A 21,108-nucleotide genomic window follows, 5' to 3' on the forward strand; every position below is an offset into this window, starting at 1 on the left:
GGACAACACAACGATCAATTCTGAAGTGTACTGTCATCAGCTGGACAAATTGAATGATTCACTTAAACAGAAAAGACCAGAATTGATCAATAGAAAAGGTGTAGTGTTCCACCAAGATAATGCGAGACCTCATACAATAGATACAAGTTTGGTAACTCGCCAAAAGCTCTTACAGCTTGGATGGGATATACTGCCACACCCACCATATTCTCCAGATCTGGCACCTTCTGATTATTATTTGTTCCGGTCTCTACAAAATTTTTTAGACAGTAAAACCTTTACTTCAAATGAGGAAGTCAAAAATCACCTGGATCAGTTTTTTGTCAGCAAAGAACAAAAATTTTATGAGCGTGGAATCGCTCATAAAATGCTACTGCCAGAAAGATGGCAAAAGGTATTGGACCAGAATGGACAATATATAATTCAATAAAATATTTATTCACTATAAGAAAATCGTCTTTCATTTTCATAAAAAAAAACGAAATTACTTTCCGGACAACCTAATACAATAGAAAAATAATTTGTGTTTTTAAAGTAATAAATTTGCTTTTTAAAGCAATGAATTTGTTTATAAAGTAGTGAATTTGTTTTTAAAGTAGATTTATTTTTAAATCGTGAATTTGTGTTTTAGAGTAGAGAATTTGTCTCAAAGTAGCGAATTTAACGTCTATTAAGTTGGCACAGTCACTTTAGCGCAATCAAATGCGATTTATATCACATTTTTTGCTAATTTTTTGCTTTATTCCCAATTTTTTTGCTCCAGTCGATTCGCTAAAATTTATGGTAGTGCTAGCTAGCCTAAGACTGAAAGAACTGGAAAGGATACAGGCAATAGGAGTTAAGCGCAGAAGACGTCGCGCAAATAATATATCTATGAAGTGTGAAACTTCTTTATTCACTAAAACGCGCTTACATGTTTCGGCTCACTTTTGAGCCCTCCTAAGAAACAACACAAATTAACATAAATAAAAATTATTCTATCATGGTGAGCTCTCCTACCTCGAGAATTTAAACGCCAAAAAGAGTGAAAGAAAAAGAAAGAAGAAAAATAAACGAAAAAAAGGAAATAATGGAAATATCGAAATAGAGAATATGAAAAATTAATTTATTAAAAACCTTAAGATTATAATTAATTATCCGAAAATAAGAACGTTCACCCTGATCACATATCACAAACTACGTATATCGCAAACATTACTATAAATTATTCAAAAACCGGTTCTCGATTGGCCAGTCAGTAATCAGACACAGTGAATCACTTTTAGTTTTAGCTACTATTATTGAAGCTTACAAATGAAAAATTTCGTATCGAAACGTTAATCAATTCCATGAAAATAAAAGTTGGAAAGTAATAAAAAATCATGTTAGAAAGACTCACACACACATTACTGCATATGAACGACACTGATTGACTAGACAACAACCTAAGCCTTTATAGCATGTCTATGATCGGAAGGTAGGCCTTGGGAAGCCACTCCATATCCGTCTGCAAGTTGAGTCAGTGCATCTATCTCCCGATGAATATCATCTCCGAAATCAATCTCTTCCTGTAGTGAGGCTCCTAGTCCAGTATTGTAACGTTGTTCCAATCGAAATCATGACCTTGAGCGTGTGAAGGTGTCGTTCTATAGTACTAATAAATTGCGAGAATTCATTAGGGTACATAAGGACCCTTACCGTGTGACAAGAAGTCGAATGTTATTTATAAGATCTCGTGTAAGAGTTGCGGGGACAGATGTGGGACAGACGTGTAGACAGCTGAAGTCAAGAATCACGGAGCATAAGAACTACATTAGGTGGAACACTTACTCGTAATGTCATAACGGAGCATTGGTTACAAGAATGAGTCTTTCTGGCGTGATTTTTTATTACTTTTCAGCTTTCATTTTTATGGAATTGATTAACGTTCCAATGCGAAATTTTTCATTTGTAAGCTTCAATAATACTAGCTAAAACTGAAAGTGACTCACTGTGTCTGATACTGACCGGTTCAAGAACCGGTTTTTGAATAATTTATAGTAATGTTTGCGATATAGTTTGTGATTTGTAATCAGAGTGAGCGTCCTTATTTTCGAGATGATTAATTATAATCTTAAGGTTTTTGATAAATTAGTTTTTCATATTTTCCATTTCGATATTTCCATTATTTCCTTTTTTGTTCATTTTTCTTTTCTCTTTTTTATTTCACTCTTTTTGGCGTTTAAATTCTCAAGATGCTCACCATGATAGAATAATTTTTATTCACAGTTTATGTATGTTAATTTTTGTTGTCTCTGAGGAAGGCTTAAAAGTGAGCCGAAACATGTAAGCGCATTTTAGTGAATAAAGAAGTTTCACACTTCATAGATATATTACTTTGCGCGACGTCTTCTGCGCATGTCTCCTATCGCCCGTATCCTTTCCAGTTCTTTGAAATACGTAAATATGAAATCTGTATGACTATGTATCATTACAGGTGTCTGCTTCTTTGTCGTCACACCTAACCTCAGGTATAACCAGCTTTATAAAACTAGCAGGATCAAATCAGCAGAATCAAATCGGGACCTATCGGAAGTTTTAGTACCTTTTTTGTACTAAATTGTACCATTAGTGATAATTTTGTACCGTGTTTCGGAAAAGCTCGTGACGCTGCTAGGTTAATATTAAGCTGGTAGGACCATTAAAAAAAAAACCAGAGCAAAAATTAACACAGCTGAATTTGTACTAATTTGTATCGTTGAAAGTAAGTTAATATATATTTTACCAATGTTTTCTTCTTATGTTGGGATATAGGTTTTGTAAGCTTAGACACAGATTTAATATATAGCTTGAGCCTTTTATTCTGAACAGCTTCAAATAGTTTTACAAAGATTTCAAATAAGAAGTGAGTAGGAGAGGAAATAGGAAACATGATAGCAAAAATACCGTAAAAACAAAAAACATATTAAATCTTGTTAATAATGAACAAACTTAAAGACAAAAAAAACTAGATATTTAAATGTTAAATTGTATATTCCAATACTCCTCCCCAATTTAACTATCAGAACAACAAAAAAATAACTTTAACTTTGATTGCTCTAATCCAAGACTCAAACGAAGTTTAACAAATTGAGTATATGGAAGCGGCTTCGTAAGTATTATATATCTGCCACTTGATTCTTGGTGTTCAGATACTCAATTGTAATTAGTTTCTTTTCATACAGATCTCTTATGAAGTTATACTTGATGTCAACGTGTTTCAATCGTTTATGCTCCCAGCAAGCAAGTAGATGTATACACGACTGATTATCTAGATTTTAGGTGAAGTTATCCCGGTAATTCCTAGCTCGCTTAGAAGATTTTTTATCCAGATTAACTCTGATGAAGCGAGAGTCACATACTCATCCTCTGTGGAAGACAGAGCCACAGTTGTTTTTCTCTTTGTAGACTACAAAATTGTTTTGTCTTTACAATACCTTTACAAGAAATCCGGAAATTGATTTCCTGTCTGATTCGCTCCCATAGTCTGCATCAACAAAACAGGACAATTTATCAGTTTTCCCTTTTTGATAACTCAAAGATATATTCAACGTTCCTTTAATGTAACGCAGTGCTCTTTTCAAACCTTTCCATCGTGCTTCTGTTTAACTGTGTTGATAGCGACTAAAGTAATTTACTGCGAAACTTAGATCTGTGGTCAATATTACATATATTAAGCAGCCTACTAATTCTCTGTAGGGCTTCGAATTACTTTGTAGATTTTCTTCGCTGTCTAGAATTGACGTCGTATCCATAAGAGTTCTTGTCGGGTTACAATCTTGAATCGTTCCAGCAGTTTCTTTAAATAGTTGCTTTGATTCAGACGCAGTTTTGTATCCAATCTCTTAATGTCAATACTGAGAAATGACTGTAATTTACCTAAGTCTTTCATTCTGAAATTTATTTCTCAGTTTTCTTTACTTGATTAGACTTTTGTTATTCCCTGCAATGATAACATCGTCTACATATAAAAATATGTACACGCAAACTTCTTTAAGTTCCAACATATATAGGCATTTATCTATTTCTGATCTTCGAAAATCTAGACATGTAATAAAGTTGTTGAACATCTTGTTTCACGCTCTTGCTGCTTTCTTGAGGCCATAGAGAGCTTTATTTAATTTACAAACAAGATTACTCTATTTCAAATCTTGTAGGTACTTTCATATATAGTTCTTGCTCTATTTCATCATGAAGACAGACGTTTCTTACATCCATGTAGCTGAAAATCCTTCTCGACTATTGCAAGTAAGGTCCTCAGTGTCGTTAGTCTGGCCACAGGTACATAAGTCTCTTCGAAATCGTATCCTTCCTTTTGCGCCTTTAACGATTAATCTTGCTTTATATCTTTTGATGTTCCCGTTTTTATTTCTTTTTATGTTAAAAATTCATCTGTTATCCAATAATCTTTTTTCTTGAGGTAGTGTAGTTAGTTCCCAAATATTATTTTCTGTTAATGCATCTATCTTTTCTTTTACTGCTTGCGTCTACTCTTGCTTTTCATCACGGGAGACAATTTCTTCAAGACTGTCTGGTAAATCCTCTACATATGTTTCAGCTTGTAGTGCGATCACTGCGTAGTCTTCTTCCAAATGACGGGGTTTCTTCTTTATTCTGCTGTTTCTATGTGGGGTTTTTACATATCCTTTTTTTGATTCTATATTTTGTAAATTCTTCTTAGCTAATGTCTCAGTGTTTTGACTATCTTCTATATTAAATTTTTCGCTTTCTTCTGAACTCTCTTCATCTTCTAGAAGAATATTCAATTTATTCCCTAGTGTGTTTTTAGGTTGTACTGTCAATTCATTTTCTTGATAAATCCAATTCTCGCTTGGTGAGCCATCAAAAGTAAATTTTGTCTCGTAAATTTAATATTTCTTCCAGTTATTACTTTCCTCTCTTCCGGACAAAGTTTGTATCTGTTTGGACAGTATCCAATAAAGTAGCACTTAAGTGTTCTAGACTCGAATTTTTCTGGAATCAATTCCTTAGGTAGTTTTAAATGCAGTACAGCCGAACACTTTGAGTTGAGATATCCGGAGTTTCTTCGTACCATAAGGTAGCAGGAATCTTTCCATCAAAAAATGATGTGAGACTTCGATTCGTTATATAGATAGCAGTTACTGCTTCCGTAGTTACTACTACCAGAGATTTTTATTCAGTTTCGAGTTTAATAGTAAACATCATGCCTTTTCTAGAATCGTACGATTCATCCGACTACTCCATTTTGTTGCGGAGTGTATCGGATAGTAAACTCGAACTGTATTCCTTTACTTTCAAAAAACTGCTTGATCTCAGAAGAAATATACTCATGACCATTGTCGCATCTGAAACAACTTATCCTTGTGTTAAAATGAGCTGTTGCCATAGTTTCGAACGCCTTGAAATAACGCAATTTTTCCGCTTTTGGATGGTAAAATGTAGGATGTAAAATGTGCATAATTGTCTATGAAGGTAAGTCTTATGTTTTGATGCGATATAGGACTTATTGGGCTGATCACTATGTATCAGTTGTAGCGGACGTGTAGTTCGTTTTCGATGTTTATTATGGGGTAAACGTGTCTGTTTTTCTTTAATGCAGATCTTGGGGTGAATCTGAAAGTCTTAAATTTATTCCAGTTTGATCTTGAAGCCTTTTTACATCTTCGTAATTTAAGTAGCTCATTCTTTTATGCCATAATTCTAAGTCATCTTGTTTCGTATTTTCTTGTTACCTATTTTCGCATGTACTACCTTTCTGAAATTTAGTTCATACAAACCTGAATTGTTTCTATGTGCTATTGCAACTGTACAGTTATCTTTTGCAATTAGTTTTCTCGTTTATTTTCGAATGTTACTCGAAAGCCATTCATCATCAAGCTTTCGTGCCGAAAGAAGATTATATCTGGTATTGAAAGTACTTATAGTGACTAAAACTTCCTTTTCTTCAACTGGATTTAAAAGCTGTATTTCACTAATCTTGTTAGTCTGTAGAAAATTTCCTTATTATGCAATTCTTATTTTTATAGGTATCTCTAATTCTTTAACATTATTTATGGAGATATTTTTACTTATTAAATGCTCAGTAGCGCCAGAATTCAAGAACCATTTAATATTGTGCCTGTGTTATTTTCAATTGTTGCTGAAAAACAGAAAGTTTGTTCATTAGCTTGCTTTTCTGGTTCAGAGGCTGCGCATTTTGCGAAGATTTCTTTGCAACTTGTTCAGATAATCTCTTTTGACATTCAGCATATTTATATCCAATTTTATCGCAGTAATTGTATTTATATGGAAAAAATGATGTATTGTTTGTCTTTTGTACAGGTGTGTTCTTTTGTGCATTTTCCTTTCTTGAACTTTTGTCGTGACTGATACAAACACCGATGAATAAGATCATTCCTCTCCATCCATTCTTATACCTCGTCGTTTAATTTTTACATTCATAAGCCTACTCTTCACGAATTCTAGATTGAATATTAGATTAATAGAATGTTAGATTATCTACAGTTAGAGTTTCAATTGCAGTGACTATGTTGTCATATTCCGATGGCATCGTAAGAAGATGATAGATTATATCTGTTTTTTCTAGATTAGTTTCTGTTGAACGCAAATCTCGAATACATTTATCAAACTTGTATGGCTTGAAATGTATGTACTTGAAAATGTATGGCCTGTGTATAAAAGAATCTTTTGTCTTATCAAATTTCATGGATAAGAGTGACTTACATATCAGTAGCTGGCTAGCAATACCTTTCCTTTCGAACGTTTCACAAAGTGTAGATCACAAGTCAAAAGCCGTCTCCTTATCCTTGCGTATTCAATGTGACTGTCAGCAATACGTTGAATGATGTTAGACTTACATTTTCGATCTTTTTTTTTGCTTTTTTCTGATCTTCGACTCCTTCATTGTCCGCTGTTCCGTCGTATCTGTAATGAGTATTTCCACCATCTCTGTGTACTTTTGTGTAATACAGCTTAGTAAATCCATTTCAGTTAATAGAGTCTCCATTCGGAACTTCCAGTTGCTAAAATTTGTTCCGTTGAATAACGGGATTCTATATTTTTTTGCGTCGATTTCTGCCATTGTAACACAGTGAGGTTAGATACTCTACTAAGTTACTGTACTTGAGTACTCTATTTATACATAATTCAGTTTCTAGCGAGAAATCCGGGTCCATAACCTGTTGGGATATGGGTTTTGTAAGCTTAGACACAGATTTAATATATAGCTTGAGCCTTTTATTCTGAACAGCTTCGAACAGTTTTACAAAGATTTCGAATAAGGAGTGAGTAGGAGAAGAGATAGGACACATGATAGCAAAAATACCGTGAAAACAAAGAACGCATTATTTCCTATTATAAACCTAACCAATAATGAATAAACTTGAAGACAAAAAAACTAGATATTTAAATGTTAAATTGTATATTCCAATGCCTTAAAATGACTTTATTATAGTATATATTACTTTAATATAGTATATATTTACAATCTCTATGTTAGTGACCTCAATATAACAAATTATAATAATTAATATAAAAATAATTTTTGTGTAGTGTAAGCATGTGGCTATTGCAAGATAATCTTATGGTTTATATTCTATTTATTAGTTACATGCAAAAAATTAAAAAAAAACTCAACTATCCCCGATCTCTCTTATAATACGACTAGGACTAAACAAAATACATCTTCAAAGTATTTGAATTACAAAATATAATATACTTTGAATCTTTTGATTTTGATACAAAATACTTCCAAGATTTGTATTTAAAATACAAAAAACTTTCAAAATTTATATTTCAAATACTTTTTTTTAGTATTTCAATGACCTTCCCAATGACCTTGACCTTGACATATATTGTTAAGATTATTGCCCTGAGTGACTTTGAGGAAGTTTTAGTCGTCGAACACTATTCGTTAAAAAGTTATAAATAAAAGAAGTTTAAGAAATAACTTCTTCTTTTTACTATATGAAACGAGATTTTCTGCTTTAAAGTATGTTCCACAACTTCCCACAACTTTTATGATTTCCCACACGAAGCGACTCTCACCTCCGACTCTCACCCCCCTCCCCCCTACTTCAGAAGCGCACGACTCTCACCTTCGACTCTCATCCCCCTCTTCCCCTACAAAGGGCGCACGACTTCCATGTGAAGCGATCATTGTTTCGCATTAACCTTAGTTCACAGTGTATTGACTTTGTTTTGATGTTTCCAGTGTTTTTGAACGATTTTGATCAGTGTGTGTCAGTCAATCAGTTCGATTGCTTCGACACAAGTAAAACGCTTTGCGGACGTTAAAAATGCATTTACATGAGTTTATTAATATGACTTACAATTTAGACTGCTTGTGGAACTTTCTGTATGAAAAAAAAGTTGTGTGTAATGAAATAACATGTCCAAGATGATAAAATTAATATTGATTAATGTTAATGAAAACCATATATTTCATTATAAAAAGCATTATAAAGTCGAAAGTGAGAGTCATACGTCCCTTTGCAAAGGGGGGGGGGAGGGGCGATGCTCGTATCTATTTTATAATTAAAAAAAATTTGAAAGTATATTAGTATTAAAAAGTATTTTATGTTTAAAATAAAAAATTTGGAAATATGGTAATTATGTACTTTATGGGAGCCCCCTCTCTTTAATGACTTTGACCTTGACATATATTGTTGTTAAATTATGTTATGTACATTTAGTTGTAATTATACTTATTAATTGTAATTGAATTTCATAGCAAAAAAATTAGAATTTAATTATTTGTATTAACTAATAAAGGCTAAACTACCGATGTATTGATAGACTGGAACAAAATAACTGATTTGGGAGAATGATTGAGAACGATTTCGTTCAGTTATCGATCACGAGTATGATATTATAGTTATATCTCATTACGTCTCGTTTTCTGTCATAGCCTTAACGTTTCCGAAACGAAACTAGTAGACCTGTTCACATTATTTTAAGGATTATTATCAAGGATTTTTTTTGGCATTTCAAATACAAAATCGAATAACTTTTTTAAAATATAAAGTATATTTTGTATTGTATTTAAAATATGCCCATCCCGTTATGTTATTTAATACATGCCCAAACCTTCTACGGCATTCTATATTACGTGAAGTTTCTCTACAATACTCAAAGTGGGGATATAGTAGTATTATGATGAGTAGTATGATTGGTTCCGCCATTTTACTTCAAAGCTAATGAAAGTTTTTCACTGGCAGAGCTGCTGCATACTCGGTGCACTTTAAAATCGTTGTACACAAATCAACTAAAGATGTACGTAAATATAGTAAAGATGTATATTAATAAAAATATAGAAACGAATCAAATCGCGAAATCCTCAATACGTTTTATTGTATTTGATAAGATACACATTGGATATTTTATTAATTGAGGTATCTCACTTTTACAATCACATTAGGTTAGTGTACTAGTATAACAGCTTTAATGTGCAGCTCTAATGCGCTGAGTGCGCATTAGTTCTGCTAGTAAAAAAACGCTATAAAAGTCGCAATAACCGAGTGCTATCTACCGTCGAAAATATGAAATAGAGAAGATTTTTTGAGGTGATGACGTATCTTACATAAAAATTTGACATTTCGGATTTCGCATGATTTTGTGTCACGATATCTCGGTTCATAGGACACATAGAAGAAATTATATAATAAACACTTATTATATAATTCGGACCCAAGTCGATTGAATTTATACTCAGAAGTTGATCGGTATAGCCTTTATTGAAAAACCGATAATCTCGGATACTCGCAACTCGCTGACTCGCGTAAAGACACAGGGCGGTCTCGCGCTGCGCGTCCACTTGGCGCAAAACATTACCATGTCTCTTGATCACATATACTACCGTGATCAAAAAATATCTGAACCTTATTTTAAAAAAATTGCTGGAAAACTGTAAATCAAATCAGTTTGCTTTGCTAAGTTAGTATACATGTCTTTCACATTTGGCAAAATAATCATGGCATTCCTTCGAGCCGTTTGAGAATGACAGTTGTTTATGTCAATAAAGATTTTTATGCGCGATTTTTATCGAGCAAAGAATGTTTGAAATTTTGCGTTACGAACGAAATTTCGTTCACAAACGCATTCAAAATGTTGCAATCATCGCCATAAGCTTTTTGCAACACTTTTTGAATGTGTTTGTAAACGAAATTTTGTTCGTCACGAAAAATTTCAAACAAATTCTTTGCTTGATAATTTTTAGTAAAAACAGAATTATGCGCATTATCTTAAGAAAGTAACCGTTACCGTCGCTTTTTCAAAAAAGTAACTCGTTATCATTACTCGTTACCAATTTTATAAATTTTAATAAAAAGTAACGCGTTATCGTTACCGTTACTTGAAAAATAATGATTTGTTATTTTTTCGTTATTTTTTTTTATAATGCTAAAGTAAGTTATTAGATTTTAAAATTACATTAGCTGATAATTAATTTAATATTAAATGTGAAATCAATATTCAAACTTGAAATTCTCTACTAACTAGTGCATAGAAAAAGTTTTTCTCTATATTAAACTTATCTAGTTTTACTAATTCTTTATTTTCTTAACCTTCAGTACCCACAAAGTTAGCGTAATCCCCCCTCCCCCCCCACCGATAGTTTAAACGTTTTTTTCCAATCCCTTTTCACTTATTGCAAAACATTTTTTGTGCTGCGACATTTTAGATTTTCTAACTCAAAAATTCTTTTTTTTTTCAGTTTTCAAACGATAGATTAAAAAAAAATTAGTTAAAATTGATGCACTACAATCTGAGATACAAGCAAAAGAAAACACTGGATTACAAATACTCGGATGTAGGTAGATAGAGACTTTTTTGAGATGTGGGTACTGAGGGTAACATCATTATTTTAATGTACTCATTTTTATAAGAATTTAGATTAAACAGATAATACTCGTAGATTAAACATTAATATTCCCTGGAAATAAATCGATGAAATCTTTATTAATAGATCTATTTCAGTGTAATTTATAATGAAATGAGCCAATTGATAGAGATTTCTGCGACTTTCAGCGATTTCAGTGATTTATTTCCACCAGGGCTATTATGTATTATAATATTTATTGCCCAAAAATTTACAGGTACATATAAATTTATAGGTACATATATATGTAATGTGAGTTATATATTTTCAACATTGGCAGTGCCTATTAAAACACTGTAGTATAAGATATTAAGTATGAAATATTTTTTAAGAAATTAAGAATAAATTATAAAATAAGAAAATAATAGGGAACTAAAGTAATGGTAAAAGTAACGGTAAATTCATTACCGTTACTGTAAAAATATAACGTTACCATTATAGACAGAAAAAAATAACGATCGTTACTGAAAAAAATAACGAAAACGATAACAACGTTATAAATAACATGTTCCCAACAATGGGTAAAAATCGCTGCGCATAAAAATCTTTATTGACATAAACTGTTATTCTCAAACGGCTTGAAGGAACGCCGTGATTTTTTCACCAAATATGAAGACATGTATACCAACTTAGTAAAGCAAACAAATGTACAATTTTTTTTTGATATATAATTTTCCCGCAATTTTTCAAAAATAAAGTTTGAATACTTTTTAATCACAGTAGTATTACTTTTATAAATTAAGAAATCCTCCAAAATTGAGGTATAGGCATTCTTACATATCTGCAGTTTGCAATTGTGATCTTATATATCATTTCCTAAAATTAGTCCAAAATGGCATCTAGACCTTTCAAGTCATGACAAAAAAAATGACAATATTTGTTTACAAGTTTAACTACATACAGTTACGACAGGCAATATATATACCAGTAAATGAAGGGGTTCGATTTCTTTCTGCGTATACAATACTGGACAAAATAAATTATACACTTTTAAAGAAATTGAATTTGTTGTGTACTACTTGTAACTATTTTTTTAACAAGCAAATAAATTATTGGATACAAGAAAATCAAAACATTTGAAAGTATTTAAATAAAGAAAATGTGAAATAATTAAAATTGTACTCAATTCTTTTGTAAAAAATTTATTTTTTAATATTGATACATTTTACCCTGGATAAAATAAGTCATACACTTAAATAAGTATAACATAAGATTTAAGAAATTTTCGTGACCAACAGAATGGTAATTCCTTTAAAATAATCGCTGATAAATATGCAATCTCTGTTGGACCAGTGCAATACATTTGGAAAAAGTATGAAACACATGGGACTGTGACACTATTCCGGAAAAGGTCGAAAGCGGGATACAACTTCTCGTGATGACACCAGAATTGTTCGAATGGTAAAACAAAATCCGAAGTTATCATCGCGAAATATTGTGGAATCTGAATGTCAGCAGTCGCACTGTATGTCGCATACTTAAGAAATTTGGACTGAAAAGCGTGTTCGCATCGATGAAAGTGTCCTTTCATCAATAAAATAAATAAGAAAAAAAGATTCAAATTTGTCAAAAAATACGTGAATATGCCTCTAGATTTTTGGAAAAAAGTATTATGGTCGGATGAGAGCAAATTTGAATTATTCGGACAAAAACGACGATCTAAGGTATGGCGAAAAATTGGTGAAGCTCTCAAAGAAGTAAATATTCAAAAGACTATAAAACATGGAGGTGGTAATATCATGATATGGAGGTTCTTCGCCTGGTCTGGTGTCGGTAATTTGGCTCAAATTAAAGGAATTATGATGGCAGAAGGATACATTGATGTATTGTGCGAGAATTTAGAAGAATCTCTTTTGAAATTATATTTAAATAACTTTATCTTCCAACAAAATAACGATCCGAAGCATAAGACAAAAAAAAATTACTTTTTCAAATCTAATAAAATAAAACTGCTCGAATGGCCGCCACAATCACTAGATTTGAACTTAATTGAAAATCTGTGGGCTTATTTAGATGAAAACGTGAATAAAATAAACGTAACTGACAAGATATTGTATTATACAGCACTCCAGAAGGCCTGGAATAAAATTGATCCTGAGTATTTGAAGAAATTGTCGAAAGTGTGCCTCATCGACTGGAAGCAGTATTAAAAGCAAAGGGCGGGCACACCAAGTACTAAGCACCATTAAAATTAATTTTATTTGTTTGTTACTTATTATTCTTTTTTCTAAAAGTGTATGATTTATTTTGTCCAGAGTAAAATGTATCAATATGAAAAAATAAATTTTTTACAAAAGAATTGAGCACAATTTTAATTATTTCTTTATTTAAATACTTTCAAATGCTTTGATTTTCTTGTATCCAATAATTTATTTGAACAAATAATTGTGAAAAAAATAGTTACACAAACAAATTTCTTTAAAGGTGTATGATTTATTTTGTCCAGTATTGTACGTTAGCTGCAACCAAAAATATGGCGGACTGTCATAACATATGTCCTAGCAATGGCAATTGAGATAAACAAATATCGTGAGTGTTTAAAAGCAAAAATAACTACAAATCTCTTGTACTTTTGCTACATGCGAAAATATTTGTAGAGGGGAAAATAAAATAGGTAAGAATATTTTTTTCGATTTCCTAAGGATGTTGAAAGATATGTTAAAATTACGCAAAAATTCATTACAAGACATGCATACATGATGATAGAAATGTCTATAACAGCATTAATAGCCGTGCTTTTTCATGCTTTCTCGTTTCTCCTCATGTCTTCTCATTTCTTTTCATGCTTTCTTCGATACACGTGCAACTTTGAATGACTAGGCATGTATTTTTGTCACTGTGTGCACATAATGATATTAACGTTTATTGACACCTAAATGCAAATTTAATAATTTGCACTTAAATCACGCCAGGAAACATGAGACAGTTTACTAATTATTGTTTACTAACCGTCTGTAGACTCCGAGCAATATTCAATGAGACACATAAAATACAAATAAAAATATTTATTTATGCTAAAATTCTATAGTATACGTAACGTAAAGGAAAGTCACCGATACCGACATACCTTTGTTTTTAGACAATATTTCTTAAACAAAAGATAAAAATAAAATAATATAATACAGGTCTATGAACCACTCAGGTTATTCCAGACAGATACCGATCCGCTACCTGACGTATAATATATCTACTCCTTTTACAATCCTTTCTTACATCTTTGAATTTTTCCTAGTCATTTCTCTTACAATTTCCTTTGTTAGATCGCAGGATCATTTCAACTTCGAATATTTTGGCATTACATCTCAGAGTTCTATAGTTTTAAGACTCGATTTATATCTCTGAATTTTATAATTGTATATTGTACTCAATTTTTTTTCATTTATATTTTTTAATTAATTTGGAATTTTTAATTAATCAAACATTATTCAGCAGGTATTTACTTTTTATTTTTTTTTGTATAACTTTTAATAATTGACTTTCAATTTCTGTAACGTATAATACAATGGTATAATGTTACAATAATTATTGGCATCATTAATTATTGGGTGGGTAAGAAAGTGATTGCGTTTTTTTTAGCTCAAAGTTGTATGTACAATATCTTCGTCAATAATGAATGAAATTCAAATTTAAAAAAAGGGTTTTAAAGCTTGAAATCTCTACTTTTAAAAGCTTATCACATTTTTTAAGTTTATATGAGTTTGGTAATTTTTACATACCAAAAACTATGAGCTGAAAAAGACGAAAAATTTTCTTCTCACTTTGTGGATTTGTAACGTGTCCAAAACGAATTTGAGAAAATGTTCGATTACCTATCGTGAAAGCTTGATATTTTCCCTACAAAATCGTTTTTTCTTTAATATTCCTACGATTTTCTGTGTTAGCATAACAACCGCTAGTCTCGGGGAAGGAAAACTAGTTGCAGTAGTGATCCCCGGGGTGGGTGGGTCCCAATCACCACGACACAGCGCGTCCTCGGGTTGCGGATAGAGGAAAAGCCTCGCTATCTCGGTTGAGGATAGAGGCTAGCTGCGAATAAATTGAATAAGCAGTCGCGGACAGTCGATTGGAATGGTCCTCCTGTTTGGGGGTTGGGCGTGGGTTTGATAGGCTCACACCGTGAAACGACTTTATCTTGAAACAACCAAAACTCGCCATGGATTCTTCTGGGGTAAAATTTTCCGGAGGTAAACTAGTCCCCCGTTCGGATCTCCGGGTGGGGACTACCTCGGGGAACTCATGTCGTATAAAGTCAAAACGCGGGAGAGACTTCAAAGTGGGTACGTGGAACGTCCGAAGTCTTTACAGACCTGGGGCGTTTCAATCGATGGTCGGGGAGGTCGAAAGGTACGGGGTAGAAGTTGTCGCGTTGCAAGAAACAAGATGGGCCGGGGAGGGTTCGCTTAATGCGGGTTCGTACACGCTTCACTATGGAGGGTCGGAGATCCATAGTCTTGGCATCGGTTTTATGATTAATAGGAAAATCTTATCCGCGGTAAAAGACATTAAATTTATAAACGAAAGATTAGGATTGCTCGTTGTGCAGGGCCGATGGTACAAGATCGCGATAATCAACGTACACGCGCCGACGGAAGATAAAGATGGCGAAATTAAAGACGGGTTCTACGAAGAACTCGAACACCTCGTGGATCAATTACCGAACGATTACATGAAAATAGTCGTGGGAGATTTTAACGCGAAAATCGGTAAAGAGGACATTTTTAGACCAACGATCGGGCTCGAAAGTTTGCACGAGGAAAGTAACGATAACGGAGTGAGGGTAATTAACTTTGCGACCGGCAAAAATCTTATCGTCAAAAGCACGTATTTTAAACACAAAAATATCCATAAACAAACTTGGATTTCCCCGGATGGAGGCACGCGTAACCAAATTGATCACGTTCTTGCAGATAAACGGCGTCACACGAACGTACTCGATGTCAGGTCTTATAGGGGGGCGGATTGCGACTCGGATCACCTCTTTGTAATTGCCAAAATCAGGGAACGTCTTTCGCTAAACAAAACTAACGGGCAGTTGTTTGGAACTAAACGTCTAAATGTACAAGGTTTGATCGAGGGAGAAAACGGAATAAAATACGCGGTCGAAGTAACGAATAGACTCGCGGCTTCAAAGGAAATAGATGAATCGGATGATAACACGGTTGATAAACACTGGGAAAACGTACGAGACGCGATAGTAAAATCGGCGGAGGCCACGGTTGGTTTTTGTAAAAGGAACAAAAACAAGCCGTGGTTTGACGAAGAATGCGTAAAAATTGTTAAAGTACGAAACGAAGCGCGCATCACGTGGTTGGCTCAAAATACGAAGGAAACTCGGGATCAGTTTCTTAAGATTAGGCAAGAGGCTCATAATATGTTTAAAATTAAGAAGCGTCAATACTTAAAACGTAAAATTGAAGAAATAGATGAAAATTGTAAAAGCAGTAACGTACGAGGCACGTACATGGGGATAAATAATTTTAGAAAGGGATTCCAAGCTAGGACGGAAATGGTGAAAGATGAGAACGATAATTTAGTTACGGATACAACGGCAGTTTTAAACACATGGAAAAATTATTTTGATCGGTTATTGAATGTCGAATCTGAAAACGACCGGGAAATAGAGAATTTTGAGTATCACACGGCTGAACCTAGGATTAACGAACCGACAATTTCAGAAGTAGAAAGCGCGATTAAAAAATTAAAAAATCACAAAGCACCGGGTAATGACTTGATTCCGGCGGAACTGATTAAATGGGGGGGAAGTAGATTGATAGAAGAAATTCAGAAATTAATTATCTTAATATGGAATAAAGAAGCATTGCCGGAACAATGGAAAGATTCAATTATAATCCCGATTTTCAAAAAGGGGGACAAAATGAGTTGTAATAATTACCGGGGTATCTCACTTTTACCTACATGCTATAAAATTCTGTCGAATATTTTATTAATGAGGCTTGTACCATATGCAGATGAGATAATTGGAGATCATCAATGCGGCTTTAGGAGAAATAGATCGACTGCGGACCAAATCTTTACTATTCGGCAAATCTTGGAGAAAAAATGGGAATTCGACCAATCGGTACATCAACTTTACATTGATTTTAAAAAAGCGTATGATTCGATAAAACGGGAGAAAATGTATGAAATTTTAACTCGGTGGGGGATACCCAAAAAATTGGCTAACTTAGTCCAAGTTTGTTTAAAAGATACCAGAGGTAGAGTAAGAATAGGTAATCAAATGTCGGAAACTTTTAATATTCATAGCGGATTAAAGCAGGGGGATGCATTGTCACCTCTTCTGTTTAATCTAGTATTGGAATATGCTATTAAAGAAATGCAGAAGAGTAATGATGGTTTGCAGTTGAACGGTACAACACAAATATTAACATATGCGGACGATATTGCTTTGTTGGGAGATAATAAAGAAACACTAATAAATAACGCTAAAATTCTATTAGATAAAACGAAAGAACTGGGGCTGCAAATAAACGTTGAAAAAACTAAATATATGGTCACTGATAGAATTCAGAATATTCATAATAACGGAAACCTGGTCGTCTGTGATAAAATTTTTGAACGGGTTAGCAATTTTAAGTATTTAGGATCGATTTTAAACCAAACTAATGAAATAAGAGAAGAGCTCAAGAGAAGAATTAATTTGGGGAATGCGTGCTTCTATTCGGTTAAGAAACTACTCGGTTCGCGGATATTGTCTAGGCGCTTAAAAATTAGAATTTACAGAACGATTATTTTACCGGTAGTCCTTTATGGCAGCGAAGCGTGGTCACTTACATTACAAGACGAGAAAAGATTTAGGGCTTTCGAAAATAAAGTACTTCGAAAAATCATCGGGGCAAAACGCGATGAGGAAACGGGCGAATGGAGAAAATTACACAACGCAGAATTACATCAATTATATAATAGTCCGGATATTATTAATGTCATAAAATCGCGTCAATTAAGATGGGCAGGTCACGCGGCGCGTATGGATGAGAATCGAATTGCATATAAAGTACTAATTGGTAAACCGGATGGGAAAAGACCATTGGGTAGACCAAGACGTAGATGGGAAGAAAATATTAGAATGGACCTTAACGAAATGGGGTACGAGTGTCACAAATGGAGGGATCTGGCTCAGGGACGGGAACAGTGGCGGGATTTGGTATTTGCGGCAATGAGCTTTCGAGTTCCTAACGCCTAATAATAATAATTCCTACGATTTTTAGTTACTGAGTTATCGCGGATTAAATAAAAGAATTATTTTGACTTTAATTGCTCATAACTCCATTAAAAATTGTCGTATCGTAATTTAAAAAAGAGATTTTTAAAGCTGAAACTTTACTCTATCAAGATATATTTATATCTTGGGTTGGTAAGAAAGTAATTGCGGTTTTTACTGATAGATATCTTTTAAAAAAACGCAATTACTTTCTTGTCACCCCAATATAATATTATGTTATTAGTAATATTTTTGTTAATTACAGTTATAAAAGAAATATGAAGTGTTTTTGCATCAATTCTGCATTAAATTCACTGCATTAACCTAGTGTAATATTGATAAGAAGTTCACTGTATGATTATACCACATGTGATTATTATGTGACTTCTGAATTCGATTAACATCAAGTTCCGATGGATATGCTGCTTTGTATCTAGGCCTTATCCTGCAACTATTCCACTTGCCGACATGCAAAAAGAATAGAGCTACATTAATATATTTAGTTGTACAATATATTGAAAATCATAAATAGAATTTATCTGAATTTAAAAAATACTTTATGCGAAGTACTACAATGTCTCTTGATGTTGAAATTCAGTGCTCGTACAATCCTTAACATGACTGACAGTCACATGATCGATCACCGATATCAAAGAAGTCGACAGCTATTGATTGTAGTCGATTTTGTATGTTCATGCGTTTTAAGCGTTTATAATCATCATTCTGTCGTTATTGTTTATTAGAATTTTATAGAACGTAAAATAAGAACAGAAATACTGAAAAGTGCTGAAAGCATTCAATTGACCGCAGCCACTATTGTAAGTGTATATAGTTAAACTGTGACATTTGCTTGATACGAAAGCTCTGCAATCTGTATTTACGAAATTGGAAGTTTTTACAGACTAGTAGATTACATAAAGAATCAATGCCGAATTTTTGGAATTGGGCTTAAGAGGATGCTGGACTAACCTAATTATCGATATTACAATTGTATAAAAATCTTCAAATTGATTGAACGAAGTAAAAAATCCTTTTACAGGATTACAGTAGACGCAAAATTAGAAAAAGTGGTGCAGTGGACTTTATATTAAAATCCAAAAAATTAAGTAAGTTTTTAATATTTTATTTTATTTTAATATAAAGTCCATTGCATCACTTCCTAATTTTGCTTTAATCCTGTACAAGGATTTTTTCGTTATTTGCGTTTTCTGTGGTTGAACTAGTGTACAGTTTTAGAATTTAAAGTGAGATAGGTATATGTTCGATATTTGGCGAAAGCGAGAGTTCTAATGCAGTCTAGTGCAGAATAAAGAATAGATCTTTAGACAACTAATTAAGTGTATGATCAACGCAATACTACGAATGCTTTAAAGCGTTTTTTGATCGATCAATTTGTAAAGTCTTTCTTTTGATTGGTTTATTAAACGTTTCAAAGCATTTGTAATGAGACTTTAGCCACAGCCTAAAACGGGAGGATCCCGACCATGCTCGATTGGACATCATCAATCACAGCCGAGTGTCTAGGAGCTTCTTAGTCTCAAGCGCTATGAGTGGCTCATGTCCAATCAGATGCCTCTTAAAAGATTGTTATATTTATGTAATGTAATTATTGTGATTTTGTTACAGGTACCCGGATATAAGTATGCTAAAGGATATAATTACAAATTGGGAGATAAAAATATTTTATGGAAAAAGGATCCTATTTTTTATTTAACAACTCTAAGACCTACTGCACGCGAAATAGACGTAGTGATTAAAGAAATGAAGAAACTCAAGGCCGCGTCGATGCAGTGAGAGCTAAAAAGTGATATATCTAGGAAAGAAATAGAGTTTGTAAATAACATAATCTAACAAAAAAATTGCGGCGAATAGGGCCAGCATTTCTTAATGGATTCAAGGTCGTTGAATCCAAATCCGCTAGCGAAAGATGCCCATTACGTCAGATTTTTGAGATAAATTGAGTAATATGAGTAAAAAAACAGTGTTTTTTAATTATATTTACTATTTTTTTGTATCCAAATGAAATTTTATTTTTCAATTTTATTATCATTACTCTAAAGAGCGAATTTTCATCTTTAAAATGAATTTTTATTTTTTACTGTGTGATTTTTTTTCATTGAGTTATGAACGTTTTCTGAAATGTAAAATGGTGGATCCAAATTAGCGGATTGAATCTGGAAAGTAGATAAAGTTGTATCAAAAAAATATCTTAGGCTTTCTAGAGGACATCGAATCTGGCAAATTTAAAATACAGAAACTCAAAATGGCGGATCTAAAATGGCAGACCGAATGTTACTTTTCGCATTTTGGTTTTCCATAATGGATTTACCATTTTAAATTTCTGTATTTTAAGTTTTTAACTCGGTCTTTCAACGATCTCTAAGGAAAGCTTAAGACTTTTTTGATACAAATCTGTCTACTTTCCAGATTTAATCCGCCAATTTGGATCCATCATTTTACATTTCAGAAAATGTTCATAACTCGACGAAAAAATAAAAATTTTTTTTAAAGATAAAAATTTGCTTTTTAAAGTGGCGTTAATGAAATTGAAAAATAAATACTAAGTAAGAATATTCAAGCCTTATAATGATCGAAGCTAGATCTTTAATGCTTAAATAATTTAATGTAAATTATTTAAACATTAAAGATCTAGCTTCGACCGTTATAGGCTTCAATATTCCTATTTAATATTTATATAATTACATTAGTTTTAATAAAATCACTTATTATTAAAAAATAAAATTTTGTTAGGCCACAAAAAAAAAGATAAATATGGCGAAATACGCTGTTTTTGACTCATATTATTCGATTTATCTCAAAAACCTAATGTGATAGGCATTTTTCGCTGACCGATTTGAATTCAGTGATTTTGAATCTATTAAGAAATGTGGGTCATGGTCGCCGTAGAAAAAAAAGGTCAAATTTTATCGAATAGTGTAATAATTAAAGTAAAAATAAATTTTACTTTCAACCCTGGGAAATGTTTGCATTCTTTGTTTTTACTGAATTAATTTCTTTTATGTTATATTTTGTA

The 21,108-nt window shown here is 32.8% G+C and overlaps 1 protein-coding gene across 1 annotated transcript in view; it reads left to right on the top strand.

The window, feature by feature from the left end:
- The window catches only part of LOC108751584 (NADH dehydrogenase [ubiquinone] 1 alpha subcomplex subunit 10, mitochondrial), a 44,638-nt gene extending 24,556 nt beyond the window's left edge, over positions 1-20,082 (top strand). Inside the window, exon 4 of the mRNA XM_018491834.1 lies at positions 19,701-20,082. Within this exon, the coding sequence (XP_018347336.1) occupies positions 19,701-19,868 (168 nt within the window). The 3' untranslated portion in view covers positions 19,869-20,082. The remainder of the gene's footprint in view (positions 1-19,700) is intronic.
- The last annotated feature ends 1,026 nt before the right edge of the window (positions 20,083-21,108 follow it).

Source organism: Trachymyrmex septentrionalis, unplaced genomic scaffold (genome assembly GCF_001594115.1).
Source record: "Trachymyrmex septentrionalis isolate Tsep2-gDNA-1 unplaced genomic scaffold, Tsep1.0 scaffold5, whole genome shotgun sequence".
In the NCBI taxonomy this organism is placed as follows: Eukaryota; Metazoa; Arthropoda; class Insecta; order Hymenoptera; family Formicidae; genus Trachymyrmex; species Trachymyrmex septentrionalis.